Consider the following 15,003-nt stretch of genomic DNA (forward strand, 5'->3'; position numbering starts at 1 on the left):
CAGAGCCACCTGGTCCCTCCGCCTAGGGGCTGCACATGGTGGTCGCTTCTGGGAGCAGCACAGAGCCAGGGCAGGCAGGGAGCCTGCCTTAGCCCTGCTGTCCCGGCGACTGGGAGCCACCTGAGGTGAGCTCCGCCCAGCCGGAGCCTGCACTCCAAACGCCCTGCCCCAGATCATAACCCTCTCCCGCACCCCAACCCATTCCCCACCCCAGAGCCCCCCACACACCCTGAACCCCACCCCGGAGCCTAGGGGAAGCCCAGAGCCTCCATGCCCCCTGGGGGCCTGGAGCCGCAAGCATCGGCTTGCCCTGCTGTGGGGAGGAAGTCCAGAGCCTCTGCACTCCCCCGCAGCGCTGTGTGTAGCCCACGACTGATTTTTTTCTGTGGGTCAGTGGCCCGTGATTGAAAAATGGTTCCCCACCCCTGCTATAAAGAAATGTTTCCTGCTTAGCCAAATACTAATGAACATTGGAAAAACTGCATATCAAGTCAAAAGATTTCAATAAATATTTAAAAGAGCACTTGCAACAAAGATACAGATAAGTACAAGGCGTTAAACAGTTTCATGTAACTCTTCAGATTTCATTTATTACATGTATGTATCAACATACCACTGTTTCTTTTTAAAAAGCAAAGAATGTCAAATTTTAGTTTAGCAAAATGTTAAGTGGTGTTAACTATCGCTTAACCGAAACGTTCTGGATTGAGCAGGCTGCTGAAACACCTTTGGATTTTGGAGTTAGCACCTGTTTGGATGGACAAAGCAGTTAGATTGTGTGACTTCTGTCAAAAAAGTATCCTAGACTATCAGATCAGTTGTTTATATTACATTCCTTTATAAACACTAGAATTTACCAAATTTTAAAGGGATGTTTACACTTAATTTGTATAATACGCATAACCTCTTCCTACTGATTTGTCCAATATGGATTTTTGACCCCATGCTAGTATTTCTAATGAGCACAAACTAACAGTTCCATCTCATTACTTAAGTTTGTGCACCAGCATCAAGAGCAGCAGAAATACAATAAGTGATTAACTTCAGCTACAAAGCCAGTAAAGGGCACAAAAGAGCAGTTCAGGTCCACTAACTCATTCGGTGGTCTTTTTTAATAGTTATGAATCCAACTGATATTTCATACCAAATCTTAAAAGCAGGTCAAAGACTGGAACTATACTACTTGGCAGTGTTGCTTTTAAGACACAGCATTCTCAATTTAAGGGTCTGAAACTCAAAAGCAAAAAAAACTCATTTTGTTTAATCCATCCATCCTGTTCTAAATATTACAGCACATGATATCTATCCTCATTTGTTTGGAGAGTCTTCACAATTTTGGCTGAGTGGAAGATGTAGTTTTTGCCCTACTTTTCAGTGTTCTTACTTTAGTAAGTTAAATCATACTATTATTTAACTTTAGTTTAAACGCCATAAAAATAAAGTGTTCTTAAAAGGTATTTAAATACTTAAAAGGGCTATTTTGGGGTTAGCGCATTTAAAGTGCATATTTACATGGAGGAGTTGCAACACTTCAATCAGCAGCAGTGGATATTTGCCAAACAACCTATCCATTGACAGAATGCAGAAACTACTGTTGAAAGGGGGATTCTTTTTTACATAACAATGAATTTACTGGAATACTCTGGTTCCTGCACAGTCACATCTCTCTTTTGAAAAAGGGATTAATCCACAATGTGTACTAACATTCAGTTTTAGAACAAATTTGCAGGTTTTTTGCATTAGACATGTAGAAGAGCATCAGTTTGGTAACAGTAAAGTCCAATAGTTTCAATGGCTTCAAAAGAGCTTATTGGGCTATTCTGACTCCACCTTCCCACTTGCAGCCCAAAGAGCTTTCAAGTGGACATTTATGCCACATTTCAGCCTACAGCAATTTTTTTTTTTTTTAAAAGAAAAGGTTGTATCTAAAGTGTACATAAACCTGTAACTATAATTGATCTCATTACAATGGCATCATTGGTTCAACCATCTCAGGGCTATCCTCTTAACATTTAATTGGAGTTTAACTTTTCAAGCTGAGTACAGAAAAAATAAGCCTATTTAAACTACTTATTTGATAATAAGGGTAAAATCATTCATCTACTTGCTCCACCTGTAAAGTAAGAGTTTATCATTTCAAAATGTAAACAATAAATACATTGACTGCCATTAGAATTTCTGAGTAAATCTGCAATATAAATTTCTTCAAACAAGAATCATTTGAAGAGTAACTTCTGAAATAAAAGTTAATTCTACAGTAGAAACAAGCCCTTTTTGTTGCTATTAAGTCACATGCATAAAATTCAAACTGCTATTTGCCCAGTTCTGCACTGCAATCCACATGCTACTCAGCACACCACCTTTCCAGAGATGATCATGGAGTTGTTTACTGTTTCTGTGGATAACAATGGGCTTTTCCCTTTTGCAGACACATTGTGCTTAAATACTTATCTGCATAATGAAGTTGTGTGTATGGGACCAAAAGAATAAATCGGTCAGTCAGTCGAGAGTGTCACAGAATAATTTAGCACTCATATAGGGCTCTTTATGCATAAATATCAAAGTATTTAATTTCCCTTCAAAATACTATCTCCATTCTACAAATGGGAAAACAGGTATAGAGGTTAATCCTGTGCCTCTTCCATTAGACCCTAATGTCTCCCATACATGTTTGGCATACAAAAAGAATGGTATGTGATTTCTCTGCAGTTTCAGAAGTATAGCTATGAAGCAGATCAAGTACTCAATTTAAAACCAAGTCACTTTACTTACTAACTGCAAATACCACTTTTTAAAACCCAAACTATATAATTCTATACCATTCTCTTCAACTGTCTGATTGACAGAACACTTGCTGGCCAGTTAATGTATTCATTGAAGCAGCATAATTTATTGTAGTTAAAATAATTTGTATTAAAAAAAGAGATTTATAGCAGGCAACAACAACAAAAATCTAGATTTCAGATGAAACATAGGGAAGAGTTACCTCACTCAAAATAAATTAGTTTTTTTAGTCACTGGAACAAACACTTTCCAAAAAAAAGTCTTGAAGTAAATACCAAGAGAGTAGAAAAATCACTGGAAGAGCTGAAAGATCTACCACAAACCATACCACAAAGTAGTGTTATAAAATTTTGAAGAGGGTACAAAAAAAAAAAAATCTCCATTTCAGTTAGGCCAACATCAGCATTTATTTTCCAAAGTCTACTCTTTATGCTTGCATCAACTCAATGAATCTTAGCGTACTTTTCTGTAAAAGTATATGTATGAACGGTTGAGGTGTTTGGTTCATTCAGTTCCAGACTGCTATTAAAAACCTGTACAGTTGAATATTCAAGGCTAAGCACTTTATTTCATTTGAACCCATCTACCTAATTTTTAAAAAAAGTGTTCTGTCACATTCATCTTAAAAGGTTAAAAAAAATCACATTTCACTGAAGTTGGATACACTTCCTTTGTGTCAGGTGCAATAAAGCTCAAAAAACAGTTTTTTCCAAGACTTCCCCATCCCAGGGATGGGAAATTATTTCAGGTCACTTTTCTCAATATTCTTGCATCAAGAGAAGCAAATTTTCCAACACAAAATAATGCAGCATTCTGATGTACTGTCTATCTCTGCAGTGAGTCCCTTCTCTGGGTGCAGGATTTAGTAGGATTTCAACAGAATGTATGACATTTCTTCATTCTTCTAGCAAAACAGTGCGCAATGCATCTTCTGTATTGATCAATATTGAAGCTATTGCCCCATCATTAAACTCAAAAGAAGTTCCTCCATCTACCACCATACAGGCATCCCAACAACGTGATCGGACACAAACCCTGCAAAAAAAGAGACAAGTCATCAAGCGTTACACTCAGATTTCCTATAAAATATTTAGAAAATACACTACAGTATCGGACAAAGGGTTAGTTCTAATAGACTGAATAGCCCCTTTTGTTTTATGTGTTAGTAAATCAGAAAAAACATCCCAAGCCAGGGTGGATAAAAATAGATTTTTTAAAATTTAAGTTAAATACGTTTATTTTAAAATAATCAATTTTTTTTAAATAAACCTATTTAAAATTACATTTGAAACTGACAGTCTACTTTAAGGCCTAAATTTACTATAATCTATTAAAATAATTTAAATTAAATAAAAAATATTAAGCAGTATGTTTAAAACTTGCCAGCAAACATCTATAAAGTCAAAGCACTGAACTGGTGGAAGTCACTGGGTCAGCAGAAGGAACTAGAAATGGTTGAACTGCAGAACCCGCTTTTGACAGCAGCAGCCTCTTCTGTACATAAAGAATATTTTATTTATTTCAGTTTATTCAACTAGTTCAATTAAATGACTACTTAATCCAACACTGAGACATTAATTGGAAGTTAGAAAAGCAGGAAAGCTTGTTTTCCCTCTTCCAATCTACAAATAAAAACTAGATGAGATCGACTAGTTCTAAAATCTTGAAAGACATGGTGACCAGAAACAATCTGTTCAACTCAGTTCATACAGATGACACTTACTTTAATAAATCAGTTTTAAATGCAAAACACGTTTTGATAAGGAAAAAGTTTATCATAAAATGTATGTATCCAGCACATTTAAAGTAGTTTTATTTAACTAATAAAATCATTTTACAATGTTTCTGTTTGTATATTAATTGAATTTGAATTTCCATCCGAATAGAGCTTGGCACAAATCACAAGTAAAATAATTAACCATCTAGTACAGTGTTTTTCAACCTTTTTTCATTTGCAGACCCTTGCACTTCGAATGGAGTTTTGGACCCTTTTGGAAATCTTAAGGCATACTTTGCAGACCCTTCAGAGGTTTGCAAACTACAGGTTGAAAACCAGTGATTTAGTAAATAAGAAATGTGTCATTCATTTTGCAACGTAATTAAAAGTTGAAAACGAATAATCCTAATAAGTGTAAAATAAGCTATATAAAAAAGGTATATAGATATAATATATGTTCCTAGTTAGCAAAAAGAAACAGTAAATTTAGTGTAAATGCTGTATTTAATTGCAAACCAACCACTAAGAAAAGAAAGTTACCTTTTCCATAACTGGCGTTCTTTGAGATGTATTCTTTATGTCTATTCCACAATAGGCGTGCGTGCTCACCATGTGCACCAGTGTTGGAAGTTTTTCCCCTAGCAGTACCCGTAGGAGAGCGCCTCTAGCGACCCCTGGAGTGGCGCCTCCATGGGGCGGTATAAGGGGCGCTGTGCACTCCCCCCACCATCAGTTCCTTCTTGCCAGACAACTCCGATAGAGGAGAAGGAGGGCGGGACGTGGAATAGACATGAGCAACACAACTCGAAGAACACCAGTTAAGGAAAAGGTAACCATCTTTTCTTCTCTGAGTGATTGCTCATGTGTATTCCACAACAGGCGATTCCAAGCTATATCTGTTGGCGGTGGATAGGAGTTCACAGACTCTTGGGATGGAGGCTGGCCAGGCCGAATCCAGCGTCCTCCTTGGTTTGGGAGACTATCACATAATGCAAGGTTAATGTGTGAACTGAAGACCATGTGGCAGCCCTACAAATATCCTGAATGGGGACATGGGCCAAAAAGGCAGCCGACGAGGCCTGCGCCCTAGTCGAGTGTACCCTTACAATTGGTGGCGGAGGAATTCCCGCCAGGTCATAACAGGTATGGATGCACGAGATCAGTGGAGATCGGCCAGCCTTGCATGCATTCGGCCGACGTGATGAAGAGCTGTGAGGACTTCCTGAATGGCTTAGTCCGCTCCAGGTAAAAAGCCAGAGCCTGTCTCACATCTAGCGTGTGGAGGCGGCGCTCCTCACTGGATGCATGGGGCTTGGGGCAGAGGACTGGTAGAAAAATGTTCTGACCCATGTGATAGGCGGAGACCACCTTCGGGAGGAACGAGGGGTGTAGGCAGAGCTGGACCTTATCTTTATGAAACACCGTGTACAGGGGCTCGGAGGTCAGGGCCCTGAGTTCTGAGACCTGCCTAGCCGACGTGATCACCACCAGGAAGCCTACCTTCCACGAGAAGGACCAGGAGGATGTAGCTAGCAGCTCAAACGGAGGACCCGTGTGGCGGTCCAGCACCAGGTTCAGGTCCCACTGGAGGACTGGGGGCCGAACGTACGGGAAGAGACTATCCAACCCCTTAAGGAATTAGCCAGTCATAGCATCGGAAAATACCATGTGGCCCTGCACCGTTGGATGGAAGGCCGATATGGCCACCAGGTGCACCTTGACTGACGAGGGTGCCAGGCCCTGGGATCTAAGATGAAGGAAGTAGTCCAGAATAAGCTGGATCGGGGCAGCCACTGGGGACACTCCCCGCTCGTCCACCCATCTGGAAAAACCAAGACCACTTTGCCAAGTAGGCTCGGCATGTGGAGGGCTGCCTGATTTCCAGTAGGACGCGCTGAACCCCTTCCGAGAACGTCCTTTCTTCCCTACCTAACCATTGAGCAGCCACGCCGTGAGGTGGAGTGCCACAAGGTTGGGGTGGAAGAGGCAGCCCTGGTCCTGGGAGAGCAGGTCCGGGCAGGCTGGCAACAACCAGGCCCGTGAGGGTCCCATACCAATGCTGCTGGGGCCATGCCAGACAATCAGGAAGACCCAGGCCTTGTCCGTCTTTATCTTTTCCAGGACCATGCTGATCAGCAGGAATGAGGGGAAGGCACAGAGAAACTGGCTTGACCAGGACAGGAAGAAGGCATCGGAAATAGCACCCTGTCCCAGCCCCCCCTGAGCAGAACCGGGGACAGCGATGGTTCTGCCGAGTTGTGAACAGGTCCACCTCGGGAGTTCCCCACACTTGGAGAAGTCGGTGTACCCCCTCTGGGTGGAGAGACCACTCGTGCTGAGAGGAGAAGTTCCTGCTCAAGTGATCCACCTGGGCATTCTGGGCACCCAGCAGATGGAAGGCCTGTAGGCAGATGATGTGGGCTATACAAAAGTCCTACAATCTGAGAGCTTTGCGGCAGAAGGAAGAGGATCTGTCCCCGCCCTGCCTGTTGATGTAGAACATTGAGGCCGTGTTTTCTGTAAGGAACCTAACCACCCGGCCCTCCAGGTGCGAACGGAAGGCCATGCATGTCAGCCGCACCATCCTGAGCTCCTTGACATTTATGTGTAGGGTCAAATCTTGAGCCAACCACAGACCTTGGGTCTGAACGCTCCCCACATGGGCCCCCTACCCCAGGTCTGACCCTTCGGGGCCCTGACCCTGAATGGGAGCCCCTGGAGCATATTTCTCGGGGAGGACCACCACCTTAGGGAGGCAAGCACTGGCTCGGGCACCATGAGGACTTTGTCCATCCTGTCCCTGGCCTGGGAGAACTCTGAGGCCAACCAGAACTGGAGGGGTCTCATCCTGAGTCTGGTGTGGCAGACCACATACATGCACGCCGACATGTGATCCAAGACCTGGAGGCACGCTCTGGCTGTTATCACCGGAAACCTCGTGACCGTGTCGATGAGCCCTTTCAGGGTCTCGAACCTGTCCGGTGGGAGGGAGGCTCCCTTTCAGGCCATGCAGCTTTGTATCTGTTTGTTCCGCAAACAGAGCTTTGCCATCAAATGGGAGGTCCGCGCATCGCTGTGCAAAGAGCAGGAGCCACAACACTCGTCTCATGAATACCACAGAGGCCATGGACCGCGCGGCCGTATCCACTGCATCTGAAGCTGCCTGCAGGGTTGCCCTGGCAGCTGCTGTGCCCTCCTCCACCAGCACTTTGAACTCCTTCGTGTTGCGCTCCATGAGTAAGTCCTCAAACTTGGGCAAGGAGCCACACAGATTGAACTCATACCAGCCTAGGAGAGCCTGGTGGTTCGCCACTCATAACTGGAAGCTCGAGGACGAATAAATTTTCCTTCCAAATGAGTCCAGCCTCCTTCAATCTTTATTTTTCGGGGTAGAGGCTGGTTGGCCCTGCCGATCCCTGTGGTTGAGTGTATAAGTATTCATGTGCCTTTGTGGGTACAAAATACTTGTGTGCTGCTCTCTTAGAGATGGGGGCCCAATGAGGCCGGGGTTTGCCACAGGGCACTTGAAATTTTTGCCACCCCTTTGTGGAGAGGCAAGGCCACCCCGCCCAGTGCCAAGGAGGACAGCACGTTAACCAGGGAGCCCAAGGGCTCCTCCATCTCCTCCGCTTGGAGGTGGAGGCTCGATGCCACCCTTTTAAAGAGTTCTTGGTGGGCCCTAAAGTCCTCCTGTGGGATGGAGGGAGAAGGGGCTGTAATCGCCTCATCTGGGGAGGGTGAGGAGGCCGGTGCGGTACTGTGTGTGTCCACTGGCACCGGAGGGTCCAACACATAGTAGCTCTCCAGGCACGGTCCCAAGGATGTACGTCCCACCAACTCCTTCCTCGGGGGTCTGGAGAGGGAGGCCGATAGTCCTTCCGAGGCTCCGGCCACCGAGCAAGCCCCCACCGGGGGCTGCGTCGGGGGCCACAGCGCCCACTGGTACCATTGGGCCGACCACAGGGCCCGGTGCCACTGCACCTGCTGCAGCACCAGGGGAGCCAGCTGCTCGGTCTGGCTGGCTTGGCCCATCGATGGACGACTACAAAGGGAGGCCGGGCTGACATATGACCCGCTGCTGTCCCTGGACCGGGAGGAGTGGCAGAGCCGGGAGCGGTGCTGACCATGGGACCATGATCCCAACATGGAGGACCAGTACCATCAGTAAACTGCGATTGACTCCAACAGGCGGACCCACAATGGCGAGACGCCGGCAATCGACGCCCGGGACTGCAGAGGCAGTGCCGAGGCGGGGTCCTGGAGCAGGATGACGAACGGGAACGACGCCCGTGCCGTGACAGGCTGCGATAGCCCTTCGTAGGTGAGGACCTATGGCGTTGTCTGCCTCGGTCCTGCTGGTATTCGCTTCTCGAGGCAGAGTGGTGCGGAGAGTCCTGATCGGATGGAACCCAGCCAGACAGGCTGATGGAAGTTGAGGGCAATCCACATGGACTCTGCCCTGAACGGTCGCTGGGTGGCGAATGGCATCTGGAACGTTCCTTCGTCCAAGACTGGTACTGAGCCAGGGGCGACTGTGGAGATCCCAGTGGCAGCTTGCCTCTGGAGTGCGGGGCCGACACCAGTGGTGCTCCTGGTACCGGCATGGACATAACATCCCGGGCCGCTTGCAGGGCCTCCAGTGTGGAGGACATCTGGGGAGGCCTGCTCCGAATGGGCCAGGCTACTCCACTCGACTTGAGTCAGAGGTCTAGGGGCCAGTTGGGACTGAGGACTGCCCGACATGGGTCTAGCCCCTGTCCCAGGTTTATTCTGGTGCTGCGGCGAGGAAAGCCTCTTCCTAGGCTTCTTGGAGAGTCCCACGGACAGGGAGTGGTGCCAGTTAGTTGATGGGTCACCACGCACCAACACCGCGGTACCCGGTGCCAACTTGGAGCAGTGCGCCGGAGCCAGGGTCAGCGCCGACTCCATAAGAATAGCCTGGAACCTAATGTCCCTTTCTCTCTTGGTCCAAGGCTTAAATGACTTGCAAATCATGCAGTGATCGCTGAGATGGGTTCCCCCCAAACAGTGTAAACAGTCCGCATGTGGATCACTCACTGGCATAGATTGCCTACAAGTGTCACACAACTTAAAACCCGGGATGTGCTCAGGCGCTTTGGCTAAACTAGACTAAATAACTACCTACAGGTACCAACACTGAACAAACAAGTAGTACTGGGGACGAGCTACAGCAAAGCTGGAGCAGAGCAGTCCTGACGCACCTTCACTGGCAGCAAGAAGGAACTGAGGGTGCGGGGACCGCGCAGTGCCCCTTATACCACGCCATGGAGGTGCCACTCCAGGGGTCGCTAGGGGCGCTCCCCTATGGGTACTGCTAGGGGAAAAACTTCCGGCACCAGTGCACATGGTGAGCATACACACCTATTGTGGAATACATATGAGCAATCACTCAAAGAAGAATCAACTACACTTGAAGAAAATAACTTAACTACAAATGCAAAACAAGGTTAAAAATCAATTATTTATATCAATTATTCAATTAAATCAATTATTTAAATCAATCCTCCCTGTCTCCATCCATATAGAATCCCACTGAAAGAATGCACTATCCTTTAAGCATCTTTTCAAACGAACTTCAAACTGTACTAAACAGTAAGAAATTTACAGTATTAGCACTTTGCTTAGGAGAGGGAAGGAATCTACATGAAGGATGAAAGTAGCCATCCAAATGCCATCCAGCCAGAATTATATTGTCTGCTAGAAAAGGAAGACAGCCTACATAGTGCGACTGATCAAATAATGAGAATGCTGTTGCTCAGTTAAGTTTTGAAAGGAAGCTACAATTAAACCCATTTAATACTGACTTGCTTAATGGAAGATTTATGTTCCGTGTAGTTTTGTAAGAAACCAGTTCAGCACAATGCTACCTATTTGATGTCCAATTAAAGTCATGAGCATCAATTCATCATTGCATACCGCACAAGCAATTTCAGTATTTCTAATCAGCAGCACTAGTGATTTTCGAACAAGGTGAAAGGTTTAAACATTCTTCACTGTATGCAAAACAGATGTGGGCAGATGGGAATGATTTTGCCTTTTACCACTAAAGAACTGCAAGCTTGAAAGTGATATTGCTTATTGGAAAATCCCTTATGTAGAACTGGCTGATTACTGTCAATATTAAATGAGTTTGACTACATGTATTTTAAGCTAAAACTTTACCTATAAATTTTCTAGAAGCACCCTCTTCTAATACTGAACAAAACACCAACAGACATTGCCACTATCATATTCTTCCAGTTAACTTACCTTTAAAATGAAAAGGAATTCAACTGTTGGGGTTTATCCTTCAGAATGTGTAGAAAGTGAGAGTGGTATAAATAAAAAATAAGTTTTCAAAAATGTCACACTGACCAAAAATGGGACAGCAATTAAAGCAAGAAGAATCCTAAAGCCATAAATCTACACTTACGCATATGGGAGACTTCTGTGAGCAGCGATGGATTAAGGCAGAGATGAGCACTATAGTCGCAAGCCCTGGTCCCAGATCCAACACAATAAAGTCAGAATGTAAATGTTCATTTAAAAAAAAGGAAAGTTTCTATCCTTACCGTCACAAGGAAAATGGGACTCAAGTATACCTGATGCAGTGATGTCTGCCTGAGAATGCAGAAAGTCTGAAACAATAGCTCCGAGAGGTGTGAACTGGCCTATGTATCACCCCCAGAAACTGGAATGTGAGTGTGACAGAAGAATGCAGCAAGCCCAGCCCACACACCCATGCAGACTCACCCCCACTACTAAGTTCCTACTGGCCCTTACCCCTGCTGCTCCCAGGGAGAGGGAGGCTCCTGCTGCCACTCCTGGGGGATGTTAATGGGGCGACTGCCACAGCCTCTCCATCACCATCACTTCAGATGGGGGGACAGGACCACAATAAGAAAAGAGGGCTTCAGGGGGCCTTGTGCTGGGGTATAACTAGCACCCCAGATCGTCTTCATCTAGTTTTGACCCCCATGCACAATCCGCATGTAGTAAAAACTATTTTGAAACACTGCTCTATTGTACATTATCTAGAACTCAGAACTTTGCCATCTGTAATAAGAAGTACAATGCAACCATTTAGAAGAATGAATTAATATAACATAAGAACGGCCATACTGGGTCAGACCAAAAGTCCATCAAGCCCAGTATCTTGTCCTCTGACAGTGGCCAATGGCAGGTGCCCCAAAGGGAATGAACAGACAGGTTAGCATCAAGTGGTCCATGCCATAACCCAATCCCAGCTTCTGGCAAACAGAGGCTAGGGATACCATTGATGGACCTATCTCCCTTTTGAACCCCGTTATAGTATTAGCTTTCACAACACCCTCTGGCAAGGAGTTCCAGAGGTTGACCGTGTGTTGCGTGAAAAAATATTTTTGTGTTAGATTTAAACCTGCTACCTATTAATTTCATTTGGTGGCCCCTTGCTCTTTTATTATGAGGAGTAAATAACACTTCCTTATTTACTTTCTCTACACCAGTCATGATTTCATAGATCTCAATCAGATCCCCCCTTAGTCATCTCTTTTCCAAGCTGAAAAGTCCCTGTCTTATTAATCTCTCCTCATTCGGAATCTGTTCTATACCCCTAATCATTTTTGTTGCCCTTTTCTGAACCTTTTCCAATTCCAGTATATCTTTTTTCAGATGGGGCGACCACATCTGTACGCAGTATTCAAGGTGTGGGCATACCATGGATTTATATAGCGGAAATATATTTTCTGTCTTATTATCTATCCCTTTCTCAATGACTCCCAACATTCTGTTCACTTTTTTTTGACTGCCGCTGCACACTGAGTGGATGATTTCAGATAAATATTCAGAAAAATATCATTTTTCTAATGACAACCAATGAATGTCATTAATTTCTGTTTATCACGGCTCATATCTTATAACATAAATATATTCAAGTATTACAATAGTTCAGTATAACCTAAACTTCAGGCCAAAAGCCTTCAGAAACAGACACCTTCTTCCAACCATGCTTAAAGTAGGAAAAAAGCTCCAGTAAAGCCAAAGACCAATCCTGGTCTTCATGTGATCTCAAAAAAGGTTAATTTAAACATAGCTTTTATATTTCTACTTGATTATCCTCTTACTTTTGAGGTACAGTCAAATGTCCTGCCCCCTGCCTCTGATGGAAGGAATAGGTCCCTGTCAATCTTTTCTGGTACGAAAATGGGAACTCCTTAAACGTTCCAAAGCACCACCCTCAGAAACAATGCTACCAATCTCTGGCCTGGGTGGACTGCTGTTGCAGGGGTAGAGTTCACCACTTTTCATTGGTAAAGCTTTTGTCGCTCGGGGTATGAAAAAAAAAAAGACCCCTGAGCGACAACAGTTTTACCGACAAAAAGCGCCAGTATGGACAGCTCTCTCCTGCCGATAAACAGCAGAGGCACAGCTGTGCTGCTGTAAACTGGGCAGTGTGGGCGTAGCCTTAATCTGGACAGTTTGAGGAAGACCTGTCATATTAAAAGCTTCAATATTTTCATGGGGATGAGGATGACATTTTATAGACCCTTATGTTCCGCTACCACCCATGCATTTCCTGCAAGCAAAGTCTCATTCTACTACATAGTTCCCATTAGGCAAGGGTTCTGTCCAACTTCCTAAGAAAAGGAGTTTCTAACTAGCCCACAAAAAGACAGGATCAGCCATTCCTTTGCAAGGGGGCACTGGTGCGCAGAGAGGAATGGGGAGAAGGAGGCGGCAGAGTCAGTTTTAAAGGCTGTATGAACAGTGTCCATTGCTGGGAGAAAAGAAACAGTGACTCACCTCCTTTAGTGAGGGTGACTGTGATGTGACTTTTGGAAAGAATTTCACAGAAACAAAGCAATCTTAGTGGGGATGTAGGGGTGTGTGTGTGGAATTTCAAGGCTTAATCTATTAAATTGGAATGAGATTATCCAGCATTTTACCTCTCCACTGTCCCATCTTTAACTTTCTACCAAACAAACCTAGTGTAAATTTATACTCAAATAGAATGTCTCCAATACAAAATATGCAAATGGTGGTGAACACTGTTAAGAACACATCCCATATCAAAAGCTTCCTGCTTTAATAGTTTTCCTATACTATTATTTTTTGGGGGCCTCGATCACATTCAGACCTCAGCACTTTGAGTAAACTCCATGGTTTTGTTCACTTTAATATTGTTTATATTTTTGTCCATCTCATGTGATCTATTCAGATGAAGTGAAATTCTTTCCTTGGTCTGCACTATTAGTCCTGAAAGCATCTAAGAGAAAGGAGGACACTTGCTTCCCACTGAGTATGGACACAAAAACTTGAGTATCAAGCACATTTAAGACAAGCTCTCAGGCTACCTATTTTATTCTACATATCAGTTAAATGCTAAGTGTTCAATTACATTTATAGGCAATACTTACTTTGAAAAGAACCCACGCTGCAGACTACTTGAAAAAACCCGGTTTGCAATAGGCTCTCGAATACTGAAAAACATCTTTGGTTCTTCTGGACTATACAGCAGGGAGTCATTATATTCATTTGTTACTGTAAATACAGAAATTGGACCATCACTTTCTCTAGAGGAGTTAGTCATTCTCAAGGTTTCACATTTCAAGCAGAGGAAACAGTTCCACTATAAAACTGTTTAGAAAGCATTTATGATTTTTAGAAGTACCCAGTTAAAATTAAAAGGATACATCTTTACAGGAGGAGTCATTATAGTTCCACTGCATGACTAACCACTGACTGGCTCTCTCAATTCAGAACCATTATTCCAAGTATCAGTTCTCAATTGTAAAGATCTGAAATTCTCTACCAAAATATTTATGCCTGTTACACATTAAAGTATAAAGATTCTTGAATTGCAGATCATATGGTACATTTAATTAAATGTGCTTTCTCTTAAGGAAAAACTAATCTTTAGCGTAATGAAGCACTTTTAAGTGCTGTAATTGTTAAGTAATAGAATACAATAAATATGAATTATTTAAAAAATGCTATAAAACTACTAAAAATGTTATTTTCACTAACCTTTCTGTATTAGTTCCCTGCTCAAAGGAAGATTCAAGCTCTCATGCTTTTTAGCTGTTGAACCAAAGGAAGAAAAGGACCCAATTAGACATGATCATCTTCAGATAAAATTAACATGTAATGCTGTGCGTGCTGTCAACTCACCAATCTTAAGGATCTCTTCAACAGCCTGGGTAGCCACCTTGTTAATATTATAGGACCTAAACACGGAAGTAAAGATAGTGTTTGGTGAGTAACACGAGCTGACAAAATCTCTTCCATAAAGATTTCAAAATTATCGAGCAGAAAAAAATGTTTGTAATCAAAGTTTAGTAAAGATGATAACCATTTCAGAAAATGCCTTAACACAACTGTTGGATTAAAAATCATCTACATTTTGGAAAGACATAAATAAAGTTATATAAACTTAATTCTGCCTCTGTCACCATCCTTAGATCCACCAAGCAATAGCTGGCAATTGTTTTCTTTATATCTAAAAGAAAATCAACTCAAAA

General features: G+C 43.7%; 1 protein-coding gene across 10 annotated transcripts in view; it reads right to left on the reverse strand.

The window, feature by feature from the left end:
• Nucleotides 1-486: 486 nt before the first annotated feature.
• The window catches only part of NADK2 (NAD kinase 2, mitochondrial), a 63,005-nt gene continuing 48,488 nt past the window's right edge, over nucleotides 487-15,003 (reverse strand). For 8 of the 10 annotated variants that reach the window (XM_077816755.1, XM_077816757.1, XM_077816754.1 and 5 more), the window contains 4 exons: nucleotides 14,654-14,709; nucleotides 14,510-14,563; nucleotides 13,900-14,023; nucleotides 487-3,819 (listed from right to left, as the gene is read on the reverse strand). In XM_077816755.1, the coding sequence (XP_077672881.1) occupies nucleotides 3,681-3,819; nucleotides 13,900-14,023; nucleotides 14,510-14,563; nucleotides 14,654-14,709 (373 nt within the window). In that variant the 3' untranslated portion in view covers nucleotides 487-3,680. Of the gene's footprint in view, nucleotides 3,820-4,167; nucleotides 4,279-13,899; nucleotides 14,024-14,509; nucleotides 14,564-14,653; nucleotides 14,710-15,003 lie in introns of those variants that run through there. The other 2 variants (XR_013346120.1, XM_077816759.1) reach the window with 2 other exon arrangements.

The sequence above is a fragment of the Eretmochelys imbricata genome, chromosome 5, assembly GCF_965152235.1.
Source record: "Eretmochelys imbricata isolate rEreImb1 chromosome 5, rEreImb1.hap1, whole genome shotgun sequence".
In the NCBI taxonomy this organism is placed as follows: Eukaryota; Metazoa; Chordata; order Testudines; family Cheloniidae; genus Eretmochelys; species Eretmochelys imbricata.